This window comes from Mya arenaria, chromosome 10, assembly GCF_026914265.1.
Source record: "Mya arenaria isolate MELC-2E11 chromosome 10, ASM2691426v1".
NCBI classification, from domain to species: Eukaryota; Metazoa; Mollusca; class Bivalvia; order Myida; family Myidae; genus Mya; species Mya arenaria.
In genome coordinates this window covers 39,127,954-39,147,599 of record NC_069131.1, presented here as the reverse complement: position 1 = coordinate 39,147,599, position 19,646 = coordinate 39,127,954, and the positions used below count along the sequence as shown (strand labels likewise).

Below are 19,646 nucleotides of genomic sequence, written 5' to 3'. Positions count from 1 at the left end.
ATACCAAAAAGGATAAATAAATGTCGATAACAATGGTTCTTATGAAGGATACAGAGTTTACTTTAAAAGAAAGGTGCAGAAAGTATTTCTACCTTATGAGACGATAAAAAATCACAGTAAATCTTTTATCACTCACATTCACCAATCATTTAATATGTTTGCGTGTTCAGCTATTAAATACGCGGTTACAATCTTGTTATCAGTAATAAATAGTTTCCATAAATGCATTATTCAGAAGGTAGTAGAAGGTTTACCATTCAATTTTATGTTTGGTATACATGTGAATATATTGATTTGAATGAGACTGTCACTTTAAATTGTTCTACGGGTTTCGATATGTCCTCGTCTACGGACTAACTGATTACGTTCAATAGAATGACATACTTTAAACGTGCAATTATATGACATACTTTTAATGAATGTTTGCAATATATGTATATTCCTATGCGAAAAATACATGTTAAAATAAACATAATAAACATAATAAACATAATAAAAATAATAATTATAATAATAATTACGCCCTCCGTCAAATTAAAGCTGAAATATAATATCTACATATAAGTAATCAGTCATTAAATTCCTTTCAAATGATACCAATAATATAACATTAAATGGCGGCATGAGGCATCAAATTTTAATATTTAGGTTAATGGATATCGCAGAGAACTATATTATCTGTTGGTTGAATTAAGTGATACATCAGTATCTATGTAATCTCGTTCAATCATATAGTGGCGTTCGGTGCCCGTAGCGTAATGCCGTAGCGTAACGTCGCGTAGCGAGTATTGGTTGTCTGATTTTAATGAGCTTGGTGTCCATGATGTCTATGTATGTTATATGTGCCCTTTGTTGATAAGGTTTTGTTTATTGTGCAATTATACAAGATCAGAGATGTTCGTTATTCAGTTGTTTACGTTGCGATAATATAATGAGAATTATTCGCTTCGCATAGCAAAGAGTATTGCTTGATTTTATCATAGATACACCTGTTTCCATTCCTGTAATACGGAAAGAATACACGAACGCTTTGATAATTCTCTAGTTGTTGCAATTGATAACGTATGGTTTATAATACAAAATGAATGCATAGCAAAACTGTTAAAACTATGGATGCGAAAAGAATCTTGTCCTTAAACTGCTCAATTGACCTTTCGAAGACGTCAATATATGTGGTGCAAGTGCGAAACCGGAGCTTATCTACATAAGGCTATGTTATATTGATTCGGACATGTTCATCATGGTTTTAGGTCCTAGAAACCATATAAAAGGAGTTTTCAAATTTCAAAATATTCCAAACTAAACCTCCATATATGGGGCTAACAAGTTGTGAAACCATTTTTAAAAGTGTATCAACAATAAACTTTGAAGTATATAAGCCAGTATGTGTGTTTTGTTGCTGTTGTTGTTGTTGTTTTTACATTGACATAGGCAGGAGTCAAGTGTATTGATCTCAAGGAGGATGAAGCTTAAGACAATCATTTATTAGGGAGAGGAATTTACAGTTTTGCTAAACTAGTTTTCTTTTACCTTATGCAGTAGTATTATCATTGTTATTCCAGTATTATCATTGTTAATCCAATTCAAATGTATCCAAAGAAATTTAGGTTTAAATTATGGCAATTATTCTTTAGAAACTAAAAGACAATTCCTGTTTCTTGTCGTTCTGGTTTTTCAAAGTTGACCTTTCCTGCCTGATAAGTATGGTGTATGCTGCGTGTGTGGTGTGTTAGTGGTGTTTGTATTTGTGTAAATGGTGTTTGTACGTTTGTTTATCCAGTTCATTGTCGTTTAGGTCATTAACAGGAATATTTATTTTGTATTGTTTATTTCTAGGCTAGTTCTTGTAGTTTCATTGTATTTTAAAAATTAGAACAATATTCTTGATATAGAATCAGTTTTGTATGGCCTTATCACGTACCGATTTTATGGTCTCCTTTTCATATCTCTCTGACGCATGTCACAAATGAAATTCGGTCGTCATATCATACAAAATCTTGCCCTACAGCACATGTAATTTGATAGACTGTGCAATGACGTATCTGCACTCCCGAGTCGTGTCCTTAGAGAACCTTATATTTCAATGCATTTGATAAATGACCAAACACCTTTCTGAAAACATAGATTAGAACAGGAATCTTGTTTGTCCATTGTCTTAGGATGCTCCTTTCTTAGGTTGCGGTATTGTCATAGCCTTGGTGTCGTCATAGTGCACAAAACATAAAATTTGACCATAACTCAAAAACCATTCACCCCATTCAAATGAATGGTACAATTCACTTGGTACAATTCCCAGAGACAGTTTACAAGTGTATAGAATGGTACATTACTCTGTATTTTATCATTGTCGAGATATGCCACTTGCTGCCAGAAGCAAACAATAACAGATGGGTGGGGGTGTTTGTGGCCTTCTTGTCTTTGATATGTAGTTGCATTAAATTAATTGTAATCCAGAATTATAATAATAATTCATATCAACATGCTGTCTTAAAAATATACAAATTCCAGCCTTTCTTTACGGTACATCATTTCGAAAATCCAAATGGTATGACATTTTAAATAAAGGTGTTGTGTAAAACCTTCAAAGTAGAATATGGACGAAGCGTGCAAAATGAGTAATTGTTTCGAAAGAAACTGAAATACAAATAAACTGTTATAGGAGCAAACCTCCTTAATCTTTGTGAAAAAGTGGTTAAATAATCGTTCGTTGAGAAAACAATGAATATTAAGCTATTCTTTTAACTTTATATATTTATTCGCTGAATTTGACGTTTTAGATATATGTTTGTCAAAGTATTTGAATCAGATCCTCGGGCAAACAAAAATCATGTAAACATATTTTAATTTGAACTGGCTTATAACATGGGAAAACAAAGATAATATTCATATTTAATATCTAGATTGTTCATGAAACTTGCCGCTGATCATCTGCCAGAATAAAGATAAGTGATATACTAGTTACGTGACATATGTGATTCGTATGACTATTGGTTTAAACAGTTATTTTATAAAAAAAGAGAACATGCGAGGATAATCAAACATAAAACATAATCAGGTGGAAATGGATTTACATAAGCTGCTGTATTGCTCGTTTCCCGATCCACAACATTATTTATGCTGATTTATTTTTGTGCATTGTATGTACCATGTTAGGATACTGAATAAACATTGTTTAAACTAACATGATATCAAGCAACTACCATAAAGAAGTACATAGAAGATGCACATGAGAAAAAATGCAAAATGATACGTAGATGTTTTGGACAAAATTAGGCGGAAAGCAAAGCTTACGAAATCTCTCGCTTCGGTCATTCCTTCGAGCTGCGAAAATAAAATTTAGACCCAAATGACTGCTAGACATGCCTGTCTAACCAAGATTATATTTTAACCTGTTGTAATGGGCGGTGCCAAGGACGCAACAGATCCCTTCAGAGAAAAGCATGATCGACGCTGAAGGGTTCGACTGGTCTTGTATATATAGATCCTAAACCTCCACACGGAGAATTGGTTATGCCAATTTGCACATTATCAAGAACATGAATGTACTATGAACGCACCTCCGCCTACAGCCGATCGTTACATTTCTTTCCCTTCCGAGAGGACTCGTCCCGAGTCTTTGCCTTGGATACTAGTGGGTAAGGCAACTTTGAGTCGGCAGTTGTGTTCATCCCACCGCTGCCACCATTTGTAACGTGCGAGGCCAAAGACGCAACAGATCCCTTCAGAGAAAAGCATGATCGACGCTGAAGGGGTCGACTGGTTTTATATATATAGACTCTAAACCTCCGCACGGAGAATTAATAATGCCATTTTGCAAATTACCAAGAACATGAACGTACTATGAATGCAACTCCGCCTACAGCAGAACGTTACACAATGTGTTCATCAAATGAAATTGCAGATTGGCAAGCATTAATATATTTAATATATTAGGCATGCAGCTTTCCCGAGTTATTAAGGGTCCACATACTGTCCTTCATCTTGCGTTTTTAATGTGTCCGCCAAAGAGGATTTATTCTAAGCTTAATACACTACAAAATTCAAGGGCTTGTACTTGGGTCAAAATGTTCAGCCAAAAATACAATCAACAAAGGACACAAAAAACTACACAGTTTACTCTATCCAATTCCTTCAGCAAACACCGACTGCAGTCGTGTGGTTTAAATTAAGCAACTTTTAAAAAAAAAAACTAAACATACATGCATGTCGTTGAAGTTATTTATAAAAATGAAATCAGATCCTTTTGTTTGACATGGTGTTTACAAGGTGGTTTACATGGGCGGGCAAGGTCTAAAACACTATACTGATAAAAGAAGATTTTCCGAAAGGTCGAATATTCATCTGTTCAAATTTTATAAACTAAAAAAAACTAGTTGCTGGATAAATTAGACGATTTTTGTGTTATACCTAAACTCGTTAAAAAGCTCATTAACATCACAATTTGAGACAAAATGTTTGCCATGCCATATCATCTGCAGACGATATTTAACCACAGGGATGATAATAGAAACACATTCTCACGTACTATTGCAGTCTGACCGAGGCCAAGGGTTTTTATGCTTTTTCAGCGAGTGTGTCAAGGAAATTATTTAGTAGTTAGCGTTCACATATGACAAAAAATGTTCCAAAGGTCTAAATTGCCTTTAAAAATTGCAAAGATTTTTGTTATTGCATAGCCTTTTATTTGTGGTGGGATTTGCCTTAATAGTCCAAGTGCTAACAAGTTCTCAAAAATTGCTTAATGATCGTTCTTTTGACTTATGATTTGCAGATCCTAGGAATGTACTCGTAAAAATATAGTTTGTGGCGATGTACATGTTATTGAAGTTATTGTTTGATAGGATGATGGACGGCTGATCGGAGAAACAACAATTAAATTTGCAAACCTTGGTCTCTATTCAATGGCACATGCTTAATCTCGAAAAGTGAACACGAAATTGACCTACAAGTTATCACTCATCTGGCTTGCCAGGTTAAATACGTAGGAAGACCCTCTGCCCGTTACTCTCTTCTCAGTTTGCAGAGCTTCCACACCACATTCATCTAACATGCTGCGTCTTGTCCTAGCGTTGACGGCAAGTATTTTTAAGTTTAATGACATAACTGTACAGTTAATTGAGTGTTAGTTATCGTTCATAATTTGAATTTTATGGAATAAATCATTAGCGAGCGTCGCATATAGGGGAAAGAATTGACTCACCTTCTCTATATCAAGGCGTCTGGGCATTTTATTGAAATAGTTTTCAAATGTCAATCGCAGTTAAGCGACTTCATTGGCGAACAAAGAAGGGCAAACTGTAAGTGTTGTATATTGGTTTCATGCAATCATCAAAACACACTGAAGGACCACTTTATTGATAACATGGTCAATATTAAAAAGGATAGGCTCAATCAAAGGTACTGCTCTGGTGGCAAGCATATTTAAGTTGGTAATTTTTGTTAAAATGTATTGTAAAATGTATGTTTATTTATTAGACGGCTCCAAAATAATTGATCGAAATAGGGTTTTCCCGTATATAAGAGAACACATTCTGGGGTGGTATTCCATATGCAACTTTAGTCAATCTTATGGTCATAAATCATTGACTCCATTCACTGTAGAGATCCGTTATTTATATCGAGAAATCCGATTAGCTACATCGTTCTAAGATCAAATGAACACCAGTATTGAATACCAACCCATACACTAAAAGGGCTTGATGTAAATGTAGGCAAGAATATTTCAAGTAATCATTCGTTATAAGAATTTTCTTAAACCTTTAGGTGGTGGCAGCCGCTTATGCCGCCACGACCGTGTCTCCTGCCCAAATCCTCTACGACGTGAAACACGTAAGTAGACAAGCTCATGACTCAGTGTATTCAACTTTATATTTTTGCTTATGTAAAGTGATAAAAGAAATTTCGTGGGCTGTCCCAGATATTGTATAATAGTTAGTTTTAAAGACAGTAGGAAAAAGGAAGAAAAAAAGAAAAGTATTTAACATAATCCCTTGCAGAAAAGGTCTTCAAATGTCGGGTCTGTGTAAAGTTATTTGCCTGTTTATGTGTGTTTATCTATACAAAAAGTTGTTAACAAAGTTATATTTGTTTTCCTTTACAGAATTTACTAATTCATACATGTTTGCCTATACAAAGTTCTAAATAAAGTTAAATAGTTTGCCTGTAAAATATTATATAAAAAAGTTATATATGTTACACAGCGGAATTTGAAGAGAACTACAGGGACAAAACAGAAATAACAAAGACAAGTAAAAAAAACAAACACTTTTCTTAATGAGGTTGTTTTTTTTGCAAATTCAACACTTTAATAAGACGCGTGTACGAGGGGTTTTAAAATACGCGGTATTAATATACGCGGAGTGCTCTCATTTCTGTAAACAGTTCGTGGTGTTAAAATACGCGGAGTGCTCTCATTTGTGTAAACATTTAGCGGTGTTGAAATACGCCGAATGCTCTCTATTCTGTAAACAATAAGCGGTGTTAAAATACGCGGAGTGCTCTCATTTCTGTAATCATTACGCGGTATTAAAATACGCGGAGAACTCTCATTTGTGTAAACAATACGCGGTGTTAAAATACGCGGAGAACTCTCATTTGTGTCAACATTACGCGGTGTTAAAATACGCGGAGAACTCTCATTTGTGTCAACATTACGCGGTGTTAAAATACGCGGAGAACTCTCATTTGTGTAAACATTACGCGGTGTTAAAATACGCGGAGAACTCTCATTTCTGTAAACATTACGCGGTGTTAAAATACGCGGAGTGCTCTCATGTCTGTTAAAATAAACTGACACTTTTACCACATGTCAATCACAATAAAGCCCGTTGATCAACACCATAAACTTGTTAATGTTGCCCGGCCCAAATTGTAGTATGTACATGTATAATGCCTCTGCTCTACCACCATTTACGCTGTTGCAGCACAAGGCGATGATTGTGATGAGTGACGGCTGCTACGAGTACCACCTTAACCATCAGGATATGGAGGACCAGAAAAACGACGCCACGAAGGCTATTTTGGAGGTAAACGTGTAAATGTCTTAACATGGCGGTACTCAAATATGTATCGATAAACATTTCTTTTTGCAAATAGTATTTCGCTGATGTATTTAGTGGTCCATGTGTTTGACCTCTTGTAATGTGCGACCAACCCATAAAGATATGGAGTAACAGGCAAACGGCGCCACAATGGCAGTCTTGAAGGTAAACGGAATTAAAGGCGGAACCCCGAAAAGTATCAATAAATAAGTTTTTTTGCAAAGATTTCTGTTTAAGAGACGTGAAATTCGGACCTCGGGTCGCGGACCTTTCCACGGCCGTAACATGGCCAGCGAGAAAACAACAATAATGCGGAAGGGTAAACATAAATGTTTAGTAACTATTCAAATCATTTGTTTTCATGCCGAGCTTGCAATGATGATAAAGAGGCAGGAAATGCGACACCACCATATTGACCACATGACCATCGAGATAACAACACTGATGCGGACGGATAACAATAAATGCATTGAAACTATTCAAATAATTTGTTTTAATTTAGTCCAGAATTCTTTCTGAGCTTGCAAAGACGATAAATAAGCAGGAAACGGGACACCGCCATATTGATCATATTAAACATGAGCAAGCATTATGATGACCACTTGACCCACGAGATTACAACAATAACGCAGACCTGTAACCATGCATGCATTGTTAGTGGGCAATATAATTGTTGTTGTTTTCATTTCAGGCCAGAGTGTTAGCTGAGCTTGCAATGGTGATAAATAAGCAGGAAATGCGAAACCGCCATATTGACCATATTAAACATGAGCAAGCATTATGATGACCACGAGATTACAACAATGACGCATGCATGCATGCATTGTAACTGGTCAAAATAATTGTTTTTCATTCTAGGCCAGAATGCTAGCCGAGCTTGCAATGGCGATAAATAAGCAGGAAATGGGACACCATCATATCGACCACATGTCCAACGAGATCCAAACAGCCTGTGCCTCTGTTCCCGTCTACAGCTGGGAGCTTCCCCCAGCAGATACTACTACCTTAATCATGACAGCCACGACTGTTTAGAACCCTGACATTACTTTTGATAAATTCTGATTTCAAAAAAAATAAAAAAATAAAATATTCGAGAGGTAAATTGTGGTTGCAATTGGTGTATTTCTATTAATATCACCTCGTCACCCTAGTACAATAACTGCATTAAGAAATAGGAGCAGTTATTGGGTTATTGCATTCATTTTGGCACCCATTTTTCCCTGTAATGCATCTGACAACATTTATAAAACAACTTGTTTACTCTTTGATACCAAAACACTTACCTAAAGGCCATCTACTATCGGCAGAAGCAGGGTTTTGCTGCAATTGCTTATTACAAATAAAAACAATATTAGTAAATATACCAAATGCCCCGTGGTTTTTGATGTCTTTGGAAATACTGAGCCTAAACAATTGGTCCTTGTGCTATCAAATAAGAGCACTGCAGACTTCTGACTAATGGGTTTTTCAAGCAACATCAATGTTATGCTTTGTTCTGCGGATCTTGGCCGAGAATATTTGGAGAATTTAAAAGAATTTCGCCCAAAAGCGCTTGTAAACAGGAGCGGGCGAAGACGAAATCACGAAATATTTTGTACGCCACTCTCAGTTTTTCAAAAACAATTGTCACAGACATAATATTACATTTTTGCGTTACTTATGCAACATGGCTTAGCTAAAAATCATTGACATTTGATTTGATTTTGTGACGAAAAATAGGAGCAGTCAGTTTAAAAAAAGCATCATCTGAAAAATATGTGTGGTAAATACGTACAACGAAACATCAGTATGGCGTGGCCTATTGTATTTTACATGCCATTAAAGTTAAGCCTATGATTAAAAGTTATTCTATGCAGACATTTGAAATCAGAGCAATGGCAATAAGATATAAATGGCCTACATATTACAAAAGTTTAGTAAATGACCTCAGATATAGAAATAATGTCGTCTGAAATAAACCATTTCTGGTCTTATAGATGCACGATGTTTTAAGTTGTTCTGATGGCGTATTGTACAGCGGGGTTATAAACACAGTACATACATCAACCAACACATGTTATGTCTGTTAAACAAATTTAAAGCTATCAATGGGCTAGACACCAGATGGTCCCAAAATCGGCAACTACATTATTTCCCACAGCAGTGGAACACCGTGTTATTTAGCGACGAGTCGCGGTTTGGCTTGAATCATGCCGATGGACGAATTCGTTGATTAATTTTAAAAGATGCAACGAACGTTATTCAGACACATATGTGCGTCAGAGAACTCGATTTCATGGACCTAAAGTTATGGTTTGGGGTGGAATATCTTTTCATTCTCGATCATAATTCATGGTAGTCTCACATGACGATATTGAGATTAGGTATTGAAACCAGGTTCTTTGACGCAATCAAACGTGACTACGTCCCAACTGGGCAATGCTAGGTTCCACGCCAATCGCGTAGCAACCACCTACCTTCCGATGAGAAATATCAAAGTTCTTCCGTGAACTGAATCACTTGACCTGTCTCCAGTCGAGCAACTATGGGACGTCTTGGATCACTGGGTTCCATGGCGTAATGTTCAATGCGCTAATTAACTTACACGTTTTGTGCACGAAATGTGTGCAGCGATACCACAGGAGAGGAAAATGACCCTGACCCCTCAATGCGACGTCGATGTATTGCAGCTAGGGACGCCATTGATAAACATTTCAGATACTGAGTGTGTTGTGATTTGCATATTTGCCTGATTGTTGCTACAGCAGCAATTAATCTGCTGATGTTATGAATTATTCTTAAATGGTTGTTTACCATTAAATTTAAAGACACTTTCAGAAAAGAAGTTATAGAGGGAAAAAATGATGATCAAAGGTATTGTTGTTGTGGGGGGGGGTTTCAGGGGAAGTATACAGGGGCGGTTCCAGGATTCGACTTAAGAGGGGGCGTTTCTTCTGGGCGTTACCTTTTGACTGGCGCCCCTCCTTCAGAACCGAAATTTATTTGGTTTAAAGTGTTCGTAGGGGCTTAAGGGGTACTCACCGAAGAAAATTTTAAGAATTTCTAGTCCGAAAAAGTGCATTTTGGGAGTATTTTATTCATTTTTTATCCTATATTGAGATAAAAAGTGAACTTGGACGATGGAAGGGGGAGGGGGGGCTTGATCTGTTAGTGGTGTATACAAAAAAAACCGTCAAACCGACATGAACCATACGCTTAGATTTGAATACGTGCTTGTTCTTTGCAAGAATAGTGATGTGAACGTAAAAATCGTGATTTTGAAACAAGGCTTATCTCGTGTTACTTACCATGCACCTTTTATGTATGTCATAGTTAGTTGTCTGCGTGTCTGATAATGAGACATACCAGTAGTTTTTCAAATCTTAGTAAACGATAACCTCCCTTTGCCTTGTTAAACACATAATGATATACATTGTTTTATTTCATAACCAACGTAATCTTTCCGTCTTTTTTCATCTGTAAGCAAGAACTTTGTCCGAACTCGAAAGGTCGACCATCTTTCATGAAACGGGATAGGCATCTTTTTTTATCACAAATCATGATATAAACATCAATCGTTCATATTTATAGGTTATAAAGTTGAACGGATTGTGATTTCAAAAACATTCTGAACATGTTGGGTCTACTTGATCTACTTCTTTAACATTTTCACCACATTGTTTGTACATTTACACTGGATTTGGTCACTTTATCAAAAACACATTGGCTATGTTCAACTATTTTTATTTTTCTAACGAGAAACTTAACTTTTTTCTAATTTGTTTAAACACAAGTGGGAATTTCTCCCCATATGTTTGGGGTCCTGAAACTCTTTAGATTAGTGTTATTTCGCGAACAAAGTGGTATATTGTCTATAGAAAATATAGGGAATTTATTTAGTAATCTGTGACCTATAGCTGCAATGCAACGTGCGTTGTTTGCTGATCAAAAAGGGAAGTCACTGTGTAGAGGATTGGTAATCCACTCTAATCGTCATGTTATCGTCATCGGTACTGCTGTTGGAGTTTACTCGATACACTTATGATCGAACGAATTTCTAAATATGTAAGCACCTCTTCAACTATTTTACTCTTAAAAGTTAACAACAATGTCATTATGCACGTTGTTACCTTTAACGAAGTTCTGGACGATAGGCCTGATGTGACATATTAAAAAATGGTGACAGTTGTTGTTTTTGTAATGTTTTTGGGCTTTGTGGTTAAGTACTGTGCAAGGGTTAAACAAAAGTTTATTCTTTGGTGCATGTTATTCACCAGTCAATTGTAACCACGGCCCCCAGGTCCCGGGAATAGCGGGAACTTTAACTTTCGGTCCAGCCAAGCCCGGGTAAAATCACGAACTGATGGTAAAACCCCCGCCAAATGCCCCCCCCCCCCCCCCCCAACCCAGGGACCCTAGGTAAGGCCCATTCCCCGCTGTATTATGCGCGAAAACAAACCTACCGCATTCACCCGGCACTGCGGGGTCGCCTGGAAGGCCCATTTCCCCGACTATCCCCGGTATACCCCCTGACCAGGGCGGGGGGGGGGGATGGGGGGACGTGGATATAATTGACTGGTGCATTACAAAGGAATTTATTGGGGGATTTTTTTTATAGTACCGAGCATTTAATCTAAAAATAGCATCCGTTCTAAAAATAGCATCCGGCATTTAGAATAATCAAATTGCATTTTGTATCCTTTAATAAATATACTCATTGTGATTCATATTCGGCCCACAACCAGGGGCGTAGCTAGTCCTCTATTCATGTGGATTCATAATTGTGCTAAGGGTATTCGGGGCATGCCCCTCAGAAAATTTTGAAAACCATAGTGCAATCTGTTGCATTCTGGGCGTTCTGATGTGCTTTATTTAGTACTAGAAAAGGGACAGTTTTAGGATCATGTATTCAAGTGCTCATATTGCAACTTTAGCTGTTTTTTGTCAGACTCATGTGGATTCAGCCGCGTACTCGCGTATCGGCACCTACGCCCCAGGCAAAAACATGATTTCGTTGACATGCTGCCAACAAGTCAATTCCAAAGGTGCTGCAGAAAAAGGGTGAAAATTGTGTCTGGCTGTAAGGAATTTGAACATTATGAATTTTACAAAATGATAGGAATTGTGCCTAATTGAAGTAATAGAAGGCTTTATCTTCTTAATATGTCAAGTTTGTGTGTATTTATAATTAATCATATTATCATATTGAGTCAATTTGACATGAAGTCGTTAGCATTTAATTTTATAAAAGCAGAAGGGTGCATGTCCTCGTATAAATGTGGGAAATATAATTTTCTAAGTTTGAATGTATATGAATTAGTAAAAAATTAATTTCCGTTTGAATGTAGCGTAATATCCGCTAGGTGGCGGATAATAGAAGGTTTCGTGCACGAGGAATTAAGTGTAACTGCCATTCGGCTTCGGGCAGTCGACATGTTAACTTCAACTTTTCTTTTTTATCAAAATTCGAAATTGTGTGTTGAAAGTTACTAATGGATTGGTAGAAATACATGTTTAACATTAACATAAGTTATTTACTATGTATGATGTTAAAATGATTAAGAAAAGGTCCTGTTTTATTCAGTTTAAATATATCATTGTGTATGGTTGTATGTGTATAATTGGTTGCCCAAGTGCTTAAACCGGTATTAAATCTGAAATGCTTGAAATGATATTGGCGTTCTGAGTTGTTTTTTAAGTTAGATATTAAGTGTGTTCATGGAAGATGGATGCTACCGAAAATGTTTTTTTAGTTAGATATTAAGTGTGTTCATGGAAGATGGATGCTACCGAAAAAGACAGGGTGCACTACCATTCCATAACTCTATCTAAAACGCTAGCAGATGGGTACCCTTGCTGGTCTTAGTAAGGGCTGAATGATGCAGCCAAAAAGGAGTGCAGCGGCCTTCCATACCCCTATGTTATAAATGGAGGAATATTTCGAAAATTATACCAGAAACTTATATATTCCTTATAAGATACATCCTATGTGCTATTACCTTATGTTTTATAGTTTGGTTTGTTTAAATGTACTTATATGTCACAAGAAAATATGAAGTTTACGTGAATAAAAATCTGTTCTGTTCTGTTCATATCTCTTTCGCTAATACCTTTAAAGAGAAATTTTGAAAATGACACATTGACAGAATTGTTATGGGGGTTTTTTTCTCAGTAGTAGCATATTTTATTGAATAAAAAATGCAGAAATGTCAGTAAACAGAGTTTTAAAAATATCGCAAATTTTAGATAAACAAAGTAAACAAACGCAATGGATATATAAATATGATAAATAAAAGACATTTGAATGCGTCGGTAAATAAAAGACATTTGAATGGGTCTTTCAATGTTACAACATCACGTTACACACATCGTTTACTGCCTTATATCCGCTTACAGAGGAATTTGACGAACTCTGGAACAAAATAACAATTTTCTTAAGATAACATTTCACTTCAATATTGTCAATAAACAAACGCCCGTGAGCCAAAACTTGAATTAGTTCCCTGTTATGATGCACAGAGTAAGGCACAAAAGACGAGAGACATAAAACTGTCAATCAAAATATCTGTGTGGCAGTGGGCGGACGTTTAAACACCCGCGAAAGGTGAAAATCTTAATCATGATTTTAAAAGCCTTAGTAGTACTTAATGATTGCCTATCTGCAACTCCATTGGTTGCAGGTTGTATTCTAAGTTTATCTTTGTTACAAGCCTTTTGTACGCATTTCACACGAAATAAAAAAAAAATGATGTCTGAACCTATAAAACGTGAATGAGCTCTTTAAAAAAAATGTCTCACCGTCCACATCAACTTTCTTGTCTTTGTTGACATCCATCAAATCACACATCTCTTTAGCTTCTTTCTGTGTCAGTGGCTCTCCGAGAAAACATAGAGCTTTTACTAACTCTTGGACGTTGAGTGAATTATTTCGGTCCTGGAAGAAAAACTGAATATAATTTATCGGTAGAACTTAGCTGTACTCAGTGTGTGTATACCACGTGATAAATTGCGTCATAAATGCTACGTCGGAAGGCAACATTTTGCTTAATATAATGACTGAAATCAAAGATTACTTTTCTTGTACCACTTCATTTTAAATAAAACAAAGGGCAGTCTATGCCTCTTAAAGAGCCTCGCCTTTGTTTTATTACCGGATTGGTTATTAGGTTAGATGATTAGTTTCATCAAACACTTCGACAAACCTGTTTTCAAAATAATGTGTGTCAGTGCTCCGTCAGACGGCCGTATTGTGAAAAGGTTTGTCGAAGTGTTTTAAGAAACTAAACTCTCAATCAAACTCTGGTAAAAGACCAAAAGCGGGGCTCCGTAAGCGGCGTAGACTGCGCTATGTTTCATTTAAAATTGTGAAGAAATAATGAAGTTATCTGTGTTGAAAGCCTTCAAAAGAGGAAGTACCATCTTGCAAAACGCCAATTCGTATCGTATTTCTTCTCCTTTTTGGCAAATATGAATATATTGACGATATAAGTAGTATTTTGATCCATTTGGTTTCTGAGATAACTTGTTAATTAATCTAAAAAGTCACGATAAACTTGCCGAATCGCATTATCGTAACTGCAGTATCGGCTGCAATCATAACAACTCGGCCATCTCCGGCAAGTTTGGAGCCAATTCTCTTGGATTGCATTTTGTATCCTTTGTATATAAGGTGTTCCGAATGGACTGCTAGCTAGCAGACGATTTCCGTAGACTCACGGAAATGTACGACTTGAATCGGTAAATAAACCTCGTGTAAAATGATGTGACATTCATAGCTGATCGCTGATAATATATACAGTCGAACCCCGATGGCTCGAACTCCCAGGGACTGGCAAAACACATCGAGGCTCGAAAAAAATCGCGCCAAACGGGATTGTTTACCTTCAGTATAAATTAATCGGTCCTTTACATCTAGTTCGAGCCAACGAGTAATTCGAGCCAAGCGAGTTCGAGCCAACGGGGTTCAACTGTAGTGTGGTATATTACCTTGTCAAATATTCGGAATGCTTCTCTCAACTCGATTTCTACGATTGCTGGGTCTTTAAGGTGTCCCTTCAATAACTCGACGTATTCGTCGTATTCCAAAAAACTGCTCCCTGTAAAATCGAGATTAATAAATGAATCTAAATCAAATAAGACAATACAGCTTATATCGAATAATTGGTACGGGCGAAAGGTCCGGTACCAGTATGTTGCTTCGGATCATTGTTAACCCCAGGATCTGTATTTAAAATAAACCATAAAACAACTGAACTATGGGAGCAAGAACAGTAGCCTTAAATTTCATCAAGATTCTGATTAAAGGCACATCAGTACTTTTTTGCGATATACAATACCTCTCCAGACAGAATAACCTTTTAAAGTTGAAAATATTAATACTGCACTTTTCTGATTTAAGGTTAAATAATTGAAAAAGAAGCTATAATAATGAGAGTGGTAAGGCCAAAACAGCTTTGTGTTGGGATATCCCAGGTTATTAGGAGTTGTGGCATTCAATATAATATTATTGTGGTTAAGTTCATATTAATTCATGTTTATATAACTTGACTGTGAAGAATTATATTTTCTTGCATGTGACCAGTGCTTGAAAAACCCATCTTACAACAACGCGCCACTTCTTATTTCATTTATTGTATGGTTTATGGACAATATATTATGCCATTTCAATAAAGTGCAATCAAATACAGATGTTTGCAAGACTTTTAATTAAAATTGAACATAAATAATCGTTAAAAACGCTATTTTTAGTTATTCAAAATAACTGCGCTCTATGACGTCGGTAAACAACGTCGCACGCGCTTTTTGGTGTAATTGTACGTTTTCAACGTCATTTTTTCCACAAATTGATCAATTTAGATATGCAAGCCTCGTTACCGGCCTACGCACGTGCCCTCGAGTCGGATGTTTCTATCCGTACCGGAAACACATGTTAGATACTTATAGTCTGATATGAATAAATTTCGAGTCCGCTAAACCCAGTTCTTGTGTCATTTTTGAGACGCCAAGATTATGTTTTTTCTGGTAGGGCTCGAACCGACATCACTTGAACCTGTATTGTGGACTAAATATCTTAAAGTGACACTCTAATTCATAATCAATACTTACATATGAATAAAAAACATAATTTTGGGGTGGTAAACCTTTAACTTCTTACTAAATAATGCATTTATGGAAAATATTAATGACTGATAACAAGATTGTAACCGTGTATTTAATAACTGAAAACGCAAAAAAATTAAATGATTGGTGAGTGCTAAAAGATTTAATATGATCTACTATCGTCTCATAAGGTAGAAAGACCGTGTTTTCTGCAATTTCCTTTTATTAAATGATTGGTGAGCGCTAAAAGTTTTCATGTGATCTACTATCGCCTCATAAGGTAGAAAGACCGTGTTTTCTGCAACTTTCTTCAAAAGTTAAACTCCATCATAAGTAGCTTTGCTTTCGACATTTATTCATTCGTTTTGATATATTACAACAATTATATTAATTGTGGTTAATCTTATTTGGGAGTAAAAGTGCATCTTTAAACTTCTATTTACCGTTTTTATCTGCCTTGGCCATGATCTCATCCACCTCTTTTTGGCTTGGGTCTTGCCCAAGAGCCTGCAGCACCTTGCCTAGTTCCGCCTTGGAAATGTGCCCGTCACCATTCATATCAAAGAGTTTAAAGGCGTCCATCATTTCTGCAGAAAGGGGCGTAATTGTGTTTGTTTATTTTCAAGTGTTTAAGGTACGCTTCCCGTACGGGAGTTTTGAATTTGCAGTACAACTCATAAAGCAACTTAAGTTGTATTTTAAGCTTAGTCTAGGCTGAATTTAAAGAAAAACTAAATATGTTTGGGCAGAAAAATATGAACATATGCAAAAACAATGATCTCAATTATTTATTATAACGTAATCATGGGAGGATAAGAGCGCCTGGTATGGTGCCCGAACGAACGTACGCAGGAACACTGGCACCGTGCTCTAACGGACTTAGACAACCGGTTGGCGTGTTATTAACCCCCAAAAAACTACAATCTGATGTTATCTTGTCGTATTATATGGAGAAAATATCCCTCGATCTATGATATTCTAATTCGAATTTCTCATTTTGAAATAAAATCACAATTAATATTTACGGCAACAGTTTAAGGATTAAACAGATTTTAAAAAACACACGAAAACTGCAAACTATATAGTGCAAAACAAAGTTTAAAGCATACCTTTCAGTTGTTCTTCTGAAATCCCCTCTTCTAAAGCCATCCCTATTATCAGAAATAAGGTAAGATAAGATGAATTTTATTTCCAATCATGGGTCATGTTATATGACATGTTAATCACAGTTTACATTATGCAGAAAATAAATTTAAACAATAAGGTAACATATTTAGTAAATGCAAATAAGGCTTAATTTTGATTTTTAAAAACAAACAACATAAGCTCATTTGGAAAACCAATAAACATGTTTCCCATTTCCTTCTTTAGCCTTACTAAATTACACAGAATTCAATTGTTGTGATTAGTGAAAATAATGAAATACCATAAACTAAACTTCTATTTAAGTATCTATTCTTGTTTTAGTAGGCATCTTGTTTGTTGAGATTTTTTCTGTTACCAAAAACTATAAATTTTAAAATTATATTCCTTAGAACACTTTAGACAAAAATATCAAAAAAGTTGTCAAAACATTCAATATGTGAAAGTGCAGCTTTAACTATTGGTGCAATAATACACCTCACAGGGAATCAGTTAGGTCTTTGTTAAACAAATTACACGTTAAAACAATACATTTTATTACTAGTATTCTTTAAATTTTCCCGATAAACTTCTACTGATGTACCAGCATTTTCGATGGAAAATGGCCGAAGCATTCCGGATGCCTTACTATATTTCATGTCATACCTACCACTGCGTGACAACAGTGGTTAGTTCATTTGAGATTGTAAACTTGATTTGCAAAATATAAACATTATAATATCTAAGTAACGAAAATCGGACTCTCATTCAAAATCTACAAATCACATTATTTATCTAAAAACTTTATTGCAATATAATGTAATCTTTTAACACTAAGCTTAGTTCGTAAAGTGGACTGCCATACAAGATCTACAAATATTACTTAAGCAGATATAAAATATTAATAAAACTTTATTGTGCACATGATAAAAAACGAAATTCGGACTTCAATTCAAAATTTTCAAATAACATTATTTATACATATACATGTACTATATTATTTAAAAATTATATAAATTTATCCTTTCATAATAAGCTTTATTTGTATATAATAAATAATAAGCTTTATAGCAATATTAGTTGGAATACACACCTTTCTCTTTGTGAATCAAATTTCCAAAAATATATAAATAATATATTCACTAGATTCTTTTCATGTTCTTATACCAAGATGTTTGAAATGTTCAATTCATATAAATATTAATATCTTATTTTGGACAGATTTGTTAATGCGTTCAGTGTATTAAACACGTCAATAATTTTGAATAAGTTTTAATAGGAATAGTATAAACCTGCATACATCTATAAACTGTACTGGTATTTAATCCCTCTATTGAATTTGGAAATACTTAAATATGGTCAAGTATTGATATACAGACTTTTCCCAAGTTTAAAGGCTCGTTCGCTTCGCTCACTCCGCCCATTCTTGATTATTAAAATGTTACTTCATGCCATCTTACTATTACATATTCGGTGATATTCATAAGTATGTTCAAATAATTAATAAAACTAATAGTGACAATGACAATCCAATGCTTCGCATTAAGCAAAGCAGAATCAACACAAATTTAATAACATAGTTTCGCAGTAATAACTCGTAGTTTAATATGTTATGTGTTAGGCATTCAAGCAGGATATATAAATATGTATATATATGCACGTATAAAGAGGTCTTACCACACCACAAAGTAGTCTGGCACTGCCACTTCTGCACCAAGAAGTACCAGGAAGAATGTGTGTCCATCCATGAACAATAGTTCATTTGCAAGATAAAGATTCATTTGTAAGTATACACTGCGGATCTCCTAGTTCTCAATAACATTATTATATTCGCAGCATCGTTGTTGGAAAGCTGGTGATATCTTGCACCATAGTTTAGCAATTAGCTTAATACTCCGTGTCAAAAACTTTATACAATATTGCCTTTGATAGGTTAGGATGAATAATGCTGAAAAATCTATGATGTTCAACTTCTGAAAGCACGTGAGTTTGTACGGATTGCTTCCATTGTTCCCTAGATGGCATTAGTTCTGGGGCGGTATTCATAAAACGTCTTAAGTCATTTCCTAACTGAAGTGTCTCTCTTAATCTCATGTGTAATAACTTTATAATATCTGATATACTTCATATTCAATAATTGTGTCAAAAATGCTTTTTTCGAACGTTTATATTAAATACATGTATACTCTCATTTAATTTGACGATGAAAATTCCAGGAAATCGACTTAAGTTAAGAAATGACTTATTTTAAGTAGTTTTTATGAATACCGGTCCAGGCATCTGGGTGTAACGAGAATCGATTATAAACTTTTGATACCTACAGGCACACTTACGATTTTGTAAATAGCAGGTATAAATCCTAAGGTAGCATTTCCATCTTTAAAAACAACTGAACATATATTCTTA

At 35.4% G+C, this 19,646-nt stretch overlaps 2 protein-coding genes across 2 annotated transcripts; one reads left to right on the top strand and one right to left on the bottom strand.

Annotated features, from left to right (window-relative positions):
- Nucleotides 1-5,025: 5,025 nt before the first annotated feature.
- LOC128204678 (uncharacterized) lies at nt 5,026-8,072 on the top strand. The gene is made up of 4 exons (XM_052906076.1): nt 5,026-5,075; nt 5,764-5,829; nt 6,924-7,025; nt 7,899-8,072. Exons 1-4 carry the CDS (start codon nt 5,049-5,051, stop codon nt 8,070-8,072), a joined length of 369 nt encoding a protein of 122 aa, XP_052762036.1. The 5' UTR covers nt 5,026-5,048.
- Nucleotides 8,073-13,032: 4,960 nt separating this feature from the next.
- On the bottom strand, nt 13,033-18,468 carry LOC128205497 (calmodulin, striated muscle-like). The gene is made up of 6 exons (XM_052907191.1): nt 18,334-18,468; nt 17,228-17,269; nt 16,562-16,705; nt 15,006-15,115; nt 13,818-13,953; nt 13,033-13,431 (listed from the first exon to the last, which is right to left on the bottom strand). The coding sequence occupies exons 2-6, from the start codon at nt 17,265-17,267 to the stop codon at nt 13,400-13,402; spliced, it is 462 nt and encodes a 153-aa protein (XP_052763151.1). The 5' UTR covers nt 17,268-17,269; nt 18,334-18,468; the 3' UTR covers nt 13,033-13,399.
- Nucleotides 18,469-19,646: the final 1,178 nt, after the last annotated feature.

What these genes read in the sequence shown, in the direction of transcription:
- LOC128204678 (XM_052906076.1), top strand. Translation starts at nt 5,049, where the DNA reads ATGCTGCGTCTTGTCCTAGCGTTGACG. An exon ending in GTCTTGTCCTAGCGTTGACG is followed by an intron (nt 5,076 to 5,763) that starts GCAAGTATTTTT and finishes TTAAACCTTTAG; the next exon opens with GTGGTGGCAGCCGCTTATGC. An exon ending in CCACGAAGGCTATTTTGGAG is followed by an intron (nt 7,026 to 7,898) that starts GTAAACGTGTAA and finishes TTTTCATTCTAG; the next exon opens with GCCAGAATGCTAGCCGAGCT.
- LOC128205497 (XM_052907191.1), bottom strand. Translation starts at nt 17,267, where the DNA reads ATGGCTTTAGAAGAGGGGATTTCAGAAGAACAACTGAAAG. An exon ending in GGCCAAGGCAGATAAAAACG is followed by an intron (nt 15,116 to 16,561) that starts GTAAATAGAAGT and finishes TCGATTTTACAG; the next exon opens with GGAGCAGTTTTTTGGAATAC. An exon ending in CAAGAAAGTTGATGTGGACG is followed by an intron (nt 13,432 to 13,817) that starts GTGAGACATTTT and finishes ATTTTGTTCCAG; the next exon opens with AGTTCGTCAAATTCCTCTGT.